Source organism: Vespa velutina, chromosome 4 (assembly GCF_912470025.1).
Source record: "Vespa velutina chromosome 4, iVesVel2.1, whole genome shotgun sequence".
NCBI lineage: Eukaryota > Metazoa > Arthropoda > Insecta > Hymenoptera > Vespidae > Vespa > Vespa velutina.
This window is the reverse complement of record NC_062191.1, coordinates 10,099,567-10,115,182: the sequence shown is the minus strand read 5'-3', so window position 1 is coordinate 10,115,182 and position 15,616 is coordinate 10,099,567. Positions and strand designations below refer to the sequence as shown.

At 34.8% G+C, this 15,616-nt stretch overlaps 2 protein-coding genes across 2 annotated transcripts; both read right to left on the bottom strand.

Annotated features, from left to right (window-relative positions):
• Positions 1-175: 175 nt before the first annotated feature.
• Positions 176-4,822, bottom strand: LOC124948526. The gene is made up of 5 exons (XM_047492248.1): positions 4,558-4,822; positions 2,336-2,748; positions 1,828-2,232; positions 1,322-1,741; positions 176-695 (listed from the first exon to the last, which is right to left on the bottom strand). The coding sequence occupies exons 1-5, from the start codon at positions 4,735-4,737 to the stop codon at positions 176-178; spliced, it is 1,938 nt and encodes a 645-aa protein (XP_047348204.1). The 5' UTR covers positions 4,738-4,822.
• A 347-nt stretch (positions 4,823-5,169) lies between these two features.
• Positions 5,170-14,377, bottom strand: LOC124948638 (proline-rich extensin-like protein EPR1). Its single transcript, XM_047492520.1, has 3 exons — positions 14,149-14,377; positions 7,989-8,155; positions 5,170-7,863 (listed from the first exon to the last, which is right to left on the bottom strand). The coding sequence occupies exons 1-3, from the start codon at positions 14,149-14,151 to the stop codon at positions 5,469-5,471; spliced, it is 2,565 nt and encodes an 854-aa protein (XP_047348476.1). The 5' UTR covers positions 14,152-14,377; the 3' UTR covers positions 5,170-5,468.
• Between the last annotated feature and the right edge of the window lie 1,239 nt (positions 14,378-15,616).

Sequence of the window (15,616 nt, the reverse complement as noted above, 5' to 3'; positions counted from 1 at the left end):
AATACTAAAGAATTTCTACACAAATCGCATTAAGTTATTGACAAATCTAATATGCATTTAATTTCTTCATTTCTACTTTGTTTTTATCTAATTTTTGTTATAATCATATCCTGCCATATATATATATATATATATATATATATATATATATATATATATATATATAATTCGTATCTTAGTTCATACGAGTAAGGCCACGATCGAAACGTTCAAATCCTTCTAGCGTATCAACATCCGTAGAAAGATCAATGATTTTATTTTTCTCTGTCGTTGAATTATCCTCAAATATAGTTGTGTTTTCGTGATAGTCGTTATCTGTTGTCGTTGTTGTCGTCATTGTCGTCGTGAGAATAACTTTTTGTGCCTCGTACTCGTATTTCTCCGTACTAGCATAATCCTCCTCCAAGCTAGATTTGTGATTAGAAGGTACAATGATCGAGCCTTCGTACAGTTCGGTCCGATCGGTCGTTTCGTTCGCGTACTTTTCGTCCTTGATCATCAAAACTTTCTCTTGTAGATGAGTGATAGGTAGAGCTGTTACTTCATCTTCTTCATTCTCATCTTGTTTAGAATTTTCAATGGACGAATGATCGGTAATATGTTTGGCGATTGATTCCAACGGAGTCATTATCTTTTTGATGATCTGTTCATGTTCCTCGGGTTCCATAATCTCCGATCTATGAATCAGTTCGTGTCTGAAAAGTCCATTTGAAAATATATTATATAGTTTCTTTCATATCTTAATACGACAAAATGAAATATTATATTGTAACGGAGAATTTTCAATGACCTCGAGTTCACCAATACGACGGGTCTCGAATTCAGACCGTGGCATTTCGTGAGATAAGTTCTCGATGAGCCCGAGGCGATGTTCACGACGACACTCACGACGAGTGACGTCTTTAGATTTAAAAAAATCGAAGAATCAGCGTTTATCTTCGCGAGTAAAGTATCAAGTGTAGATAGACATTGTCAGTGAAAGTCAGTCGAGTTTATAACCGTTCAAAGAAGAGTCGAAACGTAAACGCATATTACACGTCGTTTACAATGATTTCATTTGGTTGTTACTGATGCGCGACGTGAGTTAGAACTCCAATTCATTAGCCGACGTTAAAGGAACGGATTCGAGAAAGCAACTGAATATCGTTTATGCAATAACGCACTCATGACTCTGACACTAACTTGAAAGTTTTATTATTAGAGGAAACCATTTCAATCATTATAATTATCATAACGATTTATTATTTTCGAAAAAAGCGTATGTAATCTATTGTGTTAATTAGCTAAACAAAAAGAGAGAAGAAAAGCATTTCATCCTTACCTACTGAGTTTATTTTTTCGTCTGGGATAAAGATTCAAATGAAATATCATTTGCTGTCTTTCTTCTTCGTCTGTTAAAGCCTGCTGATTAGGCATAGCCACTATAGGAATAGGTTGAGGGTTGGACGAATAAAATTTCGGATTTCTGTTAAATTGAATCGGCCTTCTAGTCTCGTAATCCTCTAAAGATATTTGCTGCTTTGGTTTCCCATTTTTTTTATTCTGTTCTACTATATCGGTGATCGGATATATATCCAACATCACGCTGAACGGCTGAGGTTTTTTTCTCTTTTGATAAGAGCTAGATATGTATGAATTTTGCAATTGCGATTCTTCTGTCGGTGATGGTTTGTTAAAAGTTGGTCGTAAAAAATATGGATCATAGTATGGATTGTATCTGTTGATACCGGCTGGTGAAAATCTAAAGAATGATTGTTTGATATTTCTTAAAAAAAAACCAAACAAAAATATTCGATGTCAGAACGCAATTATTTAATAATTTATTACCTAACGTTAGAAGTAGCTAAAAGATTAACGTCGGATGGGTGTTTAGGTTTATATTGATAAAATGGATCTCCATTGTAATTCATAGGGTAATAAGTATCATCAATCTCTTCGGATCTATCAGCGTTTAAAGTAGTATCAGCCATTTCTGGATAAACATCGTATTTTTTAGGATTTACGTAAACCCCGGTGAACTTGATACCTCTACTAGGCATTTCTGCGTCATTCGTTAGATACTTTATGATGTCTTGTATGTTTCTCGATGTGTGAGGATATCGATACTGAGTTAATTGGGGAAATTTCGTACGTTTGAATGAACTAGGATGTGGGGTCCTGTATTCCCAATGAAATGGTGCCGGTCTTCTATCCTCCAAATTATCTTCTTCCTCCGACTTTAGATGTTTGTATCTATTAGAGATATTAATGAAAAATTTGTAAGAAAAAAATGTGTAAAGAAATAATTTTATACATAGTTAATTTTATTATATATAGTGAAGTAAAATTGTATTACCTTTGTTTTACCCTATAAAACATTGCATGATTGTCGAACAACTGTTTATTTTCTGGACCATCTTCCTCGTCATTACAATCGTCGATAGATTTTAATAATCTCTTTCGTAATTTGAAATTACTCGGATTCTGTGATCTCGATTCTGCTTCGATCAATTGTTCCACAGAAGCTTCATCAGTAATTTGATCGGATGTCTCATTTTGACGTATTAATTTTTCTTCTATCTTATCGTCGTAGGAATGATTTTCTATAGGATTTACCGTTGTCTCAAAAGATGTTTTAGAATCGATTGTTTTTTTCGAAACACTCGGTGTTTTTCTCAATGCATTTTGAAGTACATATATGTGTTTCGTTTCTTGATTTATCTTATTAGACGATGTCGCGGAAGTAAAGTCGTATAGGAATACCGCCACCTATCGAAAAGTTCACGTGTTAATGTTAAAAGAGAAAGAAATAGAGAAAGGAAAATAATTTTTACATTAATCCAGAGAATCTATAAAGGTTGCAGCGTAATAATAAGAGTAAAAGTATGATTGTTCGTAGAAAAGGATATTTTAGTCGATGGTAAAAGCAAATAGAAAAACAAAAAATTTATATAATCGAAGAGAAAAATGAAAAATAATTGTAACGTCATGATGTTAGCCAAGGATGATAAATCTTGGACAATTAGAAAAAAGAATTGTCAATGTTGGAATATTCGACAGAGAAAAGTATATATTGCTATAACTTCCGCATTGTTCGAAGCATCGACCATGTAATATATTCCTTCAAGCATCTCGATAATATATATTAATTGTATGTTTCCTTTTTATCTTTTTTCTTTTCTCTTTTCTTTTTCTTTTTTATTTTCTCATTTTCTTCTTTTTTATTTATCCGTCCATCTTTCGAGTCGACGAATCCGTTACTTTCTCCTCTCCATACCGATTATCCTTTCCCTTTCATTTCAAGAATCAAAGAAAAATTATCTCTGCCCTTTCGTTGAATTGATCTAACAAGAAAGAAGTTTTCTAACATCTACAAGTGAAATTAACTGAGATTTGAAAGATGGACGGACATTGTTAATTTGATGAATTCGCGCGATAAAATTTTTCTACGTTGGCGTTATAATTATTATCTGCAATGGAAATGCAGCGAACGAGTACAATGATTAAATTAATTAAATATTCTTGTGATTAACCCTATTTCGATCTCTCGCGTGTTAGAGTCAGACTTAAATCCGCATGAAAATTACAACGGATGGCCCATATGTGAAGGACGCAGAAATCTCTTTGACGCTTGGTTCGCCATGCATAGAAGGTGCTACTCTCTGGATCTACGGTGAAATTTTAATAGTTCATGTCTCTATTGTGCCTCTCGCATTAATCATTGGAGAAAACGTTCGAGAAATATGTTATTATACCTTCATTGTTTATTTTTTGTTATTCATTTTTTTGTTTTCTTTCTTTTTTTTTTTTTTTTTTTTTTTTTTTTAATCAAGCGTGCGTTGTGAAAATCGCTGCACATTTAACTTATACAAATATCTTTGAAATGACACTTGCGAGCTACTTAAGTTTAGAAATATTTTTTTTATTATATAATATATGACAAAATTATTTCCGATAGTATTGGATCTCGCATTAAAAGGGAATCAAGAAATTTTAATTATGGAACAAATATAAATGAGATATAATTATCCGTCGACTATAATGATTAACCGTTAAAGAGGACATTCAATGTTAGACTATGATTCATGACATATGCATAGATAAGCATCTATTTTCTCATCGTAAAAAGACCGATATTGATCTTCACGTATTATTCAAGAGAGAAGCGAAGTTTAACGTTCACTAAATCAAGTAGCATTGTTTTTAGGCAACAATACCTCGTTAGATGATATTTCATTATTCATGTCTATATTTTTAAATAATTTTTTTTTCAATTTAATTTAAATCATTAACGACATAGAGATGATGATGATGTCGATAATAATAATAATAATAATAATAATAATAATAATAATAATAATAATAATAATAATAATAATAATAATAATAATAATAATAATAATAATAATAATAATAATAATAATAATAATAATAATAATAATAATAATAGTAATAATAATAATAATAATAATAATAATAATAATAATAATAATAATAATAATAATAATAATAATAATAATAATAATAATAATAATAATAATAATAATAAAGATGATGATGATGATGATGATTTCTTACCAGTATCACCGTTATAAGCACCATTATTCCGATGACAAATTTCCTCACGATCGAATTGTATCGATTTCTGCGATATCGATCGCTACGATCGAAATAAAGTCCAAGTTCGGATATACTTATAGCACTTCTTCTTCCAGGATGTAACATTTGTTTCCGCGAATTAGATTTATCGGCGTCCATTATTATTAATCATCGATAATTGCTACCACAATTGAATAAATTAGGGACGAAACATTGTCTAATATTCATTTTATATACATTTATCTATAGATACGTTAGGTGAATCTTATCCTTTAAAAATTCTTTCTAAATGCGATATTCTTTCAGATTAAAACTTCGAATAACCGATTTCTTTTTTAACACACGAGATGCTATTCTTCCGATGCTTTCTATGCTACTAACAAGAGTCTGTTCTTTGCCACGGAGTTTTCACTCGTGATCCTATCATGTAAATAGAAATTTTCTTTGTCCGTGGGGGAGGCTCGTTATGGTAGAAGGAGACAAATACTTTTTATGGGCTACTTACCTCGGCAAAAGTACGATGTACTTATATCGCGTGTTACGATTTTAAACAAATAATTCGAGGATATTATTTTTTTTGAAACAAAAAAGAAAAAGAAAGAAAAACATTTATTAGCTTTTTACAAATCATTACGCTCTATATGCTGCTTAAATTTCTTCTAAATTCTAGCATGGATGGTAACTCGACAATATTCCTATAAATTTATTTTACGCGAAGAAGAAACTTCGCTGACTGCATGATTTCTTAAATTAACGGCGATTAACATGTAATTTCCTGTTACATATAAATGTGTAAAAATAAAAGGAAGGCAAACAAAAAAATTGTAGATAAATTTTTTTAGTTTGTTACATTTAGTTCAGACTAAATCGTACACGAATTTCAATTTTGATCATCGTTTACGAAATTCAAAGGGGATATCTGGAATCGGATAACTGTAACCTGTTGGTCTATGGGTTACCGGTGGTAGAGTAGGACTAGGTCCTATAATTCCCGTTGGGGTTTTGTACGTTGTTGTGCTAGGCGTTATGCTGTAAATCGGTGTAGGATAAGGAGGTGGGGTTTTAGTGATATAGGTCGGCCTTGGGGATGATGGTGGCAAATAAGGAGAAGGCCTAGTGCCATATGTCGTGCTTTTCGTTGAAATGGACGGAGTTGGCGTCACGGTTATAACAGACGGAGTATAAATTGGCGTAGATGGCGTTGTTGTCGTAGTTGTATGCTTAGTAGTATCCGGTGGAAGATAAGTTGCTCTTGTTGTTGGTTTTGGCGTTGTTTTGATTGTAACGTATGGGGGTTTCGTTTCAAAGGTATGAGTTGATGTTACCGTTGGCTTCGTAGATATCGGTGGAAGATAGGATGAGGGTTGTGTACGTATGTAATGGGTTGTTCTGGTAGTAGTCGGTTGTGTTGTAAATCTTGTTGTAGATTGAGTAGTTATGTTTGGACGTATCGTGGTAGTTTCTGGTGGAAGATAGGTGGGTGGTTTGTAGGTAGATCTCGTTGTTAATGGTGGAGGTGGTTTAGTGGGTGTTGGTGTAGGTTTATATGTTATTTTAGGAGGTAGATAAGTTGGTTTAGTAGGAGACGTTGATGTTGGTTTAGTAGGAAACTTTGATGGTGATCTAGTAGAAGGTAGCGTTGGTGGTTGATATGAAGTTGGTCTAGTAGAAGGCAGCGTTGGTGGTTGATATGAAGTTGGTCTAGTAGAAGGCAGGGTTGGTGGTTGATATGAAGTTGGTCTAGTAGAAGGCAGCGTTGGTGGTTGATATGAAGTTGGTCTAGTAGAAGGCAGCGTTGGTGGTTGATATGAAGTTGGTCTAGTAGAGGGCAGGGTTGGTGGTTGATATGAAGTTGGTCTAGTAGAAGGCAGCGTTGGTGGTTGATATGAAGTTGGTCTAGTAGAAGGCAGCGTTGGTGGTTGATATGAAGTTGGTCTAGTAGAAGGCAGCGTTGGTGGTTGATATGAAGTTGGTCTAGTAGAAGGCAGCGTTGGTGGTTGATATGAAGTTGGTCTAGTATGTTCTGATGTTGGAGGTAAATAAGTTGGCCGCGTTGGTCTAGTAGGCGGCAGGGTTGGTGGAGGGACGTAGGTCGGTTTAGTTGGAGGCGGTACAGATTGTCTCGTAGAAGGTTGTTCTGATGTAGGTGGTTTCGGTGTTTTAGTTGGCAATGGGAAAGGTATCTTTGGCGTCGATTTAGAATATCCTGGATGAAGTGTTGTTTCGTACGGTGGCCTGGACTGTGTCTGTGGTGGTTGATATGGAGGTCTGGATGGTGTCTGCGGTGGTTGATATGGTGGTCTAGATGGTGTCTGTGGGGGTTGATATGGTGGCCTGATTGGAGTCAGTGGAGGTTGATATGGGGGTATAGATGGCGTTTGTGGGGGTTGATATGGAGGTCTGGATGGTGTCTGTGGGGGTTGATATGGTGGTCTGGATGGTGTCTGTGGAGGTTGGTATGGGGGTATTGATGGCGTCTGTGGAGGTTGATATGGTGGTCTGGTTGGAGTCTGTGGAGGTTGGTATGGGGGTATAGATGGCGTTTGTGGAGGTTGATATGGAGGTTTGGATGGTGTCTGTGGTGGTTGATATGGTGGTCTGGATGGTGTCTGTGGAGGTTGGTATGGGGGTATAGATGGCGTTTGTGGGGGTTGATATGGAGGTCTGGATGGTGTCTGTGGTGGTTGATATGGAGGTCTGGATGGTGTCTGTGGAGGTTGATATGGAGGTCTGGATGGTGTCTGTGGTGGTTGATATGGTGGTCTGGATGGTGTCTGTGGGGGTTGATATGGGGGTATGGATGGTGTCTGTGGGGGTTGATATGGTGGTCTAGATGGTGTCTGTGGGGGTTGATATGGTGGTCTGGATGGTGTCTGTGGGGGTTGATATGGTGGTATAGATGGTGTTTGTGGGGGTTGATATGGAGGTCTGGATGGTGTCTGTGGTGGTTGATATGGTGGTCTGGATGGTGTCTGTGGGGGTTGATATGGTGGTCTGGTTGGAGTCTGGGGAGGTTGATATGGGGGTATGGATGGCGTTTGTGGGGGTTGATGTGGTGGTCTGCTTGGTGTCTGTGGGGGTTGATATGGCGGTGTTTTTGGTGGTAGTGTGAAAGGAATCGTTGGTGTTGATTTTGGATATCCTGGATGAGATGTCGTTGGATTAATTGGTGGTGTGGTTATCACTCTCGGTGTAGTTAATTTTATCGAAGTTGGATATGGTGGCGTTGTTGATGTAGTTAACTCATCTGGTCGATTTTGGTACGGCGTTGTCATTGAAGTACCTCTGTTTAAAGGAAAAATTATACGAATAAAAATATCCATTGTCACGCTTATTGTATTACTTCGTTTACTTACTGAAAATTTAGATAACTTTTAAATAATGGTTTCTTTTTTATTTGATTTACTCACTTAGTAGTAGGTAAAGTGAAATGCTTGCTCGGTGGCTGATAGTGATATCCATCGAATGATCTTTGGGGTATTGGATAATTCTCTATCGCTCGTTTATCCCTTTCAATATGCTTTGCATTGCACGTGGAGAGTGCCGCCACGAGGGTGGCGGTCCACAGCAGCTTCCACTGTGGACAAAAAAAATGAGAAATGAAACTGAATTAACCGAACTTGTTTTGATTTAAGAGATCACAATATTTCGAACGTCATTTCTGTGGGATAATCTCATGCCCCATCTACAAGGGATATCATACATAACATTGAGGGATCCAGTGATGATTGTGAAAGGTTTGTTGATACGAAATACCGATACGATGTATACTTTTATTGATTAGTGATTCGCTAAATTACTAAAAATAGCAATTGGTGGTCATTCCTATGGTCTAGCTAATCTCTTTTTACAAATCGGTGATTTTTATTAACGAGGTGTTAAATGAATAACATATATATATATAAATTCTTACACAGAGTTGGAAATAATTTTCACATTTGTACATCTTAAAATTATCGATGTAAATTTTAATTGATTAAAATCAGATTATTCCATCGATTGAGAGTTTGTCGAATCTTATCTCGTTCATATGTGATATCCTACAGACACGAAGCGGCGAATGACGGATTCTAGCTCGAAGAAACGTCCAGTGACCTTTAGATTGTATAATTTATATGGAAGAATCACACGCTTCTAGTAGAGAGAATATTCTTTAGCATTGGTGTCCGTTAGCAATGTGCGAAAGGTTTTTCACAGTGATGTACAAGTGTCGGCGTGGATCTCCACGGTCTGTGAAACACGCGATACATATTATAGCAAGGTTGCATTCACCTCTCTTTGCATAGCTATTTAATGTACTTGACATGAATATTCATAATTCAGATGTTTTAAAAACGCAAACAACAATCCCTTCCATTTCCTACACTTTAAATTAATTCAAAAATTTCCTTACCGATGAAAGATTTGAGCTTTTTTTCTTTTTCTTTTTTATAAAATTAGATCGAAAAAATCAATCGATCGTTATGTACTTGACCGATTTATTTACAATCGGAGAAAGCGACGAGATGTTTCACGAGATAATGAGGAACCAATATGATGGCTTTTATAAGATATCTACTCCAGGGCTTCATCGCTTATGGGATGTGCAAACTTTCTTGCATCATTGCACGAAGAAGCAGACGCAATCCATATCCAGCGTGTTATAAGACGCAAGTCGATGAGTAGCTCCGAAGAAGTCGTACATCGTTCGTGATGTAATCTTTGAGAACACAGCCGGTCGTAAAACGGAACACGTTTTATATTCATAAAGATATGCCATTCGGTTTAGTTTAATAAATTTTTGTCGGATACATAAAAACGTAAGATAAGCGATGAAAATTGCTTAAGCTCTTGAGTCGTACGATTTTTTTTTAAATTTAATTTTTTATTATGTAAAAGTTACTATATAAAAATATCATTGGAAGGTCGACAGATCAATTTCGTTTAATTTACAACTTTCATGGAGAATAGTATGCTCGTATCGTAAATCAATGGAACTGGATACGGCGCCTTCTTTCATAGTTGAAAGATATATAGGAATGGAATACATGAGATACAAGCTAAAATAGTTTCTTGCATAATGTAAATGCGTGTTGCAGTTACGCATTACGACTTTGGTACTAATAAAGCGTAGAGACGACGAGATGAACAGGCGCGGACTAAGCGTCTCCGTTCTTACGTGCACTTTCTAATTATTTGCTGCTCTATACGCGATAATGCAAGCTATATCTATGAAAAATGAAGAGGAACGAAGATAGTGATATTGTGAAATGCATTAAAATCCGTCTATTGAGAGATATGATTTCTATGATTAGCAAAATCGAATCGTTGGAACTTTCTACGAATCTTATCAGATTTTTCGTTGTATCTTTGATGTTTTAGAGAAAAAAAAAGAAAAAAAAAAAAAAAATTGAAAGAAAAAATTTTTTTTATATTTAGTTATTTTCAACTTTTAGTACGACGGAGAAAGTTCTCTTGGTGAATGTCGAAAAGAATGACGGAATATGTTTCAACGCCACGTGATTGTTGTTTATCTCTTTCACTCATTAACAGTTATCGTTAAATCCTAGAAAAAAGAAAAAAAATATCCAGTCATACATACAATTATCGTCTATAGGTAAGACATTCGCGTTTAACATAACAAAGATCCGCCTTGTTTTATGGAACATGCAAATGGGAAAATCTATTCTCCGTTTTTATCTCGATGTCATTAAACGACAAGGACATTGCATCGCGCTAATATAGAAAATAATTGAACATTGGATTTTTACTTTCACTCTTAATAAAAAGTAAAGTATCGAAGCATCGTTTAATAATTTCTTCTATATATTCATAGAATCTCTTTAATTTTTTTTTCCTTCTTTTCTTATTATTACAAATCGAATATACCTACGTTATAAATCTATTGTTTAAGAATGAAGATGCTTTTTTCGGAATTCTTCGTCGTTCTTAATAAGAAAGAAAGGAAAAAGAGAACAGATTAAAAAAAATACAAAAATAAAAAGAAATGAAAAGAAATAAAAATAAATTCATGCCATCGTCTCGCCACAAGGCAGAGGTTCCAATTATGACGAAATCGAAAGTTAAGTCGGCTGATCACTGAAGTAACTGAAGGAGTACGTAGGCAGAAAAATAAAAAAAAAAAAAAAATAAAAAATCAGAAGAAGAAGAAAAAGAAAAAGAAAACGAAAAAGAAGGAAAAGAAGAAGAAGAAGATGATGAAAAAAAAAACGAAGACAGAAAAGAAGAACGACAAGGTATTTATCATTCTTACGAAAGGCCGTGGGTCATCCTGAAATTTACTGACCAATTTGGCTTCTCTCGATTACGCAATCAAAATACCTCGCTTTTTTTTTTTCAATGTCTTCTCCTGTATTTATTTATTTATTTTTATTTTTATCTTTTCCTTTTTCTTTTTTTTTTCTTTTTTCTTTTTTTTTCTTTTTTCTTTTTTGTCCTTTCTCAAAGTAATTCATATACGATCTTACTCGAGAATAAATTTTTTTTCTCGACGAGTGTTCTCGTATCGTGCAACTTGCGTCAATTCAAAGATGAAAGGAAACACGTGGGCGCATGTAGAAAAATACTACAAGATGAATCCTCCGAAATGGCTGTAGTACTACCAAAGGTAATAAACTTAGGTGATGATAGTTGCTTGTAGTACGAGGTAACGAGTAGGTGGTTATAAGACGTAACCACAGAGAAATTGAAAGTAATAATCGTTAAACGAACGACGAATTGTCATTGACCTTCGTTTACTTAACTCTTGTTCGCATTTCAAAAATACCATTTGAATAATTCGTCTTTGAATTCGTAATAAACAGGTATGTAATAAGTTTCAAGAATAATTCTTTGAACAATAGTAGGTACATAAAGAATTTAAGAAAAAAAAAGAAAAGAAAAAAGGAAAATAAAAAAATTCCATCAACTTGCGTCATCTTGCACCAAACTTTAATACAACGTTTAATCATGGATTTTACGGTCATACCTGCTCTTTGTTAATCATTCGTAATAAATGTCAGCTACGACGGATTAGCCGTTGGTAATAAATCGTTTCGCGAATATAAGCGCGATCCTTGAGTTAAGAGGAATAAGAAAGGGAGAAAGAAAGAAAGAAAGAAAAGTAAAAAGGAAAAGAAAAATAAAAAGAAAAAGAAAAAGAGAAAAGAGAAAAGAAAAGAAAAAGAAAATAAAAGGAACAGTTAAGAGATGGACAAGTCGAATTACATTTCTGACTCCCACGACGAACATTTTCTCTTATACGATCGATTCAGAGGAGCGATCCATCATTCTGTTTTTATTATGTGTGTATATGTGTATATATATATATGTATATGTATGTGTGTGTACGTGTACATATCGATCCTCTAAAGACACACAAAAAAGATCTGAAAATATTGAGTCGTGTAATTATTTGCTTACGTAAATACGTTGAAATTTCGACGATGATCTTATTGCAATTTTTATTTCTATTTCAAATTTTATTAATAAATATATTTTTCGATGAAAAATTGATCGTAAAATTTACAAGTATCAACATTCTCAGTGCAGTGAATCAATGAATCAAAGTAGACGAGTATTCTTCAAATAAAAATACAATGTTGTATAAATAAAAGAGAATCGAGAATAGAGTTGATCTGATCTCTCACTTTTACATAAATCAACGATTCACGTAGTTAAATTATCGCTCGGTAAGTTCGTTAAATATCGATGTATTCTAAATACTTAGCTTTGAAACTAACGAGCCACGATTTAATTAAATTCTCATGAGTTCAACATACAATACGAATAATCAGTTTATACAACGATTTAATACAATTTCTGCTAACGAGACGATAGCAATTGAGTTTTCGCAATTGTTTGAATATAAAAAAGAAATTAAAAAAAAAATAGGATGTTATATTATATATTCGTAAAAATTTTGTTTCCAAATAATTATTATATCTATTTTAAATAGAAAAATAGTAGGAAACGGTTTAGGTGGAGAGTATCTTAAGATATTTAAGATCGACTAGAATGTCACGTTACGTCACGGATCCTCACGACTTCTAATAACGCACGAGTCGACCGATTCGATAGCGTCTTTTATTCGGAACGTACAAAATTGACCTTTAACCGTTTAGAAATTTCTCTATTGCGCTAGTCCGAAAATGAACAGACATTGGATTAGACCAGACAATTCGTTGCGTGATGAATTGTTTTCTTTCTCGAGATTGCATTCACGAAAATTGCTCGGGAAGTAGTCTTTAACATGAACGAGTATGTTCTGTTTGGAAAACGGGAAATAGTTTATTAGATTATTTGTAGGAATACTTTGAGGATTCAACAAATTTTACGGACGTTGTTTCGTACTCTCTCTTTTCTCTCTTTCTCTCTCTTTCTCTCTCTCTCTCTCTCTCTCTCTCTCTCTTTCTCTTTCTTATTCCACGAGATTACATAAAAAAAAAGAAAAACAAAAGAAAAAGGAATGTTTCTACAACGAAGATAAGACGATTAGAAATGTTTTTATAGTGTTTCCTAATGTCGCATGATTGAAAGGAAGAACGAAGAAAGTATGGTCGAGAGTAAACGTCTTCGTTGGAATATGAAAGATGAAAAATGTACGCACACACGCACACGCACGCACATCCACGCACATACGTACGCACGTACACATATACGACGATAATGCAAATGATATTTTCGCGCGCATTTTAAAGGATGCCTCTCGATCTTTGAATCATGGTTTGAGAAATCATTTTCAAGTAGCTCGACTTGACGCATTTTATACCATATTAAGTTCTATTGTTTATATCATCGTAAAGGCGAAAAAAAGGAAGAGAAAAAAAGAAGAAAGAAAGAAATAAGAAGAAAAGAAAAATTCCATCAGATCTATCGCGAGTTAAGAAACAATGATAACCTTTAACATTTATGCGCCAACAGCTGGCTGCCGTTCGAGTCTTGCTATTAATTCCTAAGAGGTTGTGAGCACGGCCGCGCTACGTGCAAATACCAACCGCTAAACTCACCATCGGAAATATTATTTTACAAACGTATGAAAGTGCGAAACGACGAAAGTTTCTTCTTCTTTTTCTTCCTTTTTTTTCTTTTTTTCTTTCTGGCATAAAGAATCGGAGAAAAAAATCTTTTCTCAAAATAGATGAATGTCGGTGATAATAGAGAACGAATATATATCGGATGATTGCGATCGAGCACATGTTCGTTTGATAATTCAAAGAAGACACACTTTCTGACCTAAATTGTCATTTCAAAGTAATCATTTTTCAATCCTTAAAAATCCGAGAAAATTCTTTTAGAACACGAAACAGTTCTAACGTAGATTTATTTTCCTCCCGAGATAATATAGATTCTCACACGAGATTTTCACGTCATTCCGAACGAGCTAATCAACAATTTTTCCACCAAAAAAAAAAAAAAAAAACAAATAAAAACAAAATAAAAAGAAAACAAAAAAGAAAGGGTTGTCCACAATCCCACACTACCGAACCCTTTCGTCACGTTTCAATACCATTACACAACCCTCGAAGATGGTATCTCCTTTCACTCTTAAAATACGTTGTCACTAATACACAAAACTCCTCGATTACTTACCATCTCACTAATTCTAGGAATGTGCTCTTGTTAACACAATCAACTGAGCGAAGAGGGCGAGTCAAAACGAACGCATGTCTCGCGGGAGCTTCGGCGTCCCGAGATAGAGTTCTGACTTCTTCGTCCCGAGCAAACGTTGAGAGCATTTATAGGATTCACCTGATTGAGTTGGTGGTGGTGATAGTGGGGGTGGGGAAGGGGAGACAGGGTTGAGGAGAAACGTTCGGTCCATGTGATTATTGCGATCCGATGTGTCCAAGAGGATGCTGTAATTCTTCTTCTTTCGTGTCGCACTTGAGTGGGAGAGAGAGAGAGAGAGAGAGAGAGAGAGAGAGAGAGAGAGAGAGAGAGAGAGAGAGAGTGAAAATATTCAAGTGAGTATGGGGGAGCCAATAGCACACAAGATAACAAGAAGGACCGAGAGAGAGAAAGTGAGAGTTCGCTTCGAGAGAAGAGAAGGAAAGAAGGACGATGCCAGCCAAGTTCTCTTGAAAAGGTCCATCGAGTTGTATGCGCCGACATAAGGAATCTCACGATCCATCGTTTCGGAGGATTCAAGGATAAATGCTTTTTATCGAGCATCCATGCTTCTTCATGGAAAATTTTGAGGTATGTATTCATCGTAGTCAAAAATTAAAAAAAAAAAAATACAACAGTACGAAAATGTAAACCAAATGTTTCCTTATTTTTCTTTTTTTCTTTTTTTTTAATTTATTTCTTGTTTTTCTTCTTTTTTTATTTTTGTCAAATCATTTCTGAAAATAGGACCAGAATTCGTCGTCATATATACAGAGGAAGTCGGCTTTCGATTTAATATTGTAATAACTGATAATAGATTACGTTTACTCGTTAATTATATTACAGATTAGTAAAACGCGTTTTAATTATGCGAATCAAGAAGGTTTTTAAATGCATTACTAGTCATTCGAGTACGATGATACTTGTCGTGACTACTGCATTGTAATTATAATGTGTATCTTGACTGAAAATGTTTCTTGGATAACGACGGTTGCTCATTGTTAAGCGTGCGAAAAAGAAGAAGGAGAAGAAGAAGATGATGAAGGAATGATTTGGCGGAACGGTATAATGGCAGAGTCCCTGTACTTGACTGTGCAATCTCTACAGATGCCGGTTATCATAGTATTTATCTACTCGCGAATTGATCGTACGTGCGATTTTTCAATTATAACTAAACGATTAATTAAGAAATAAAGGATATTTACGATTAAATATCTATTTTGAAAGTCGTTCGATCATCGAACTTTTTCCAATTAATTTCGATTAAGCAATTTGAAAGAATCGTCACGGGACGATGTATATTAGAACGAGTATGTACTATATAAAACTATTCGCAGGAAGTAGAGGTGACTGTTGATTAAGGATAAAACGGTGTTTGATGATTGAATGGATCAACAAGAACGTCGTACGAGTTCATTGACCTTATATTTCCTCAGGCATCTTTTATTTG

What these genes read in the sequence shown, in the direction of transcription:
- LOC124948526 (XM_047492248.1), bottom strand. Translation starts at nt 4,737, where the DNA reads ATGGACGCCGATAAATCTAATTCGCGGAAACAAATGTTACATCCTGGA. An exon ending in TGCTTATAACGGTGATACTG is followed by an intron (nt 2,749 to 4,557) that starts GTAAGAAATCAT and finishes ACTTTTCGATAG; the next exon opens with GTGGCGGTATTCCTATACGA. An exon ending in CGAAAAAATAAACTCAGTAG is followed by an intron (nt 696 to 1,321) that starts GTAAGGATGAAA and finishes TGGACTTTTCAG; the next exon opens with ACACGAACTGATTCATAGAT.
- LOC124948638 (XM_047492520.1), bottom strand. An exon ending in TTCACTTTACCTACTACTAA is followed by an intron (nt 7,864 to 7,988) that starts GTGAGTAAATCA and finishes TCCTTTAAACAG; the next exon opens with AGGTACTTCAATGACAACGC.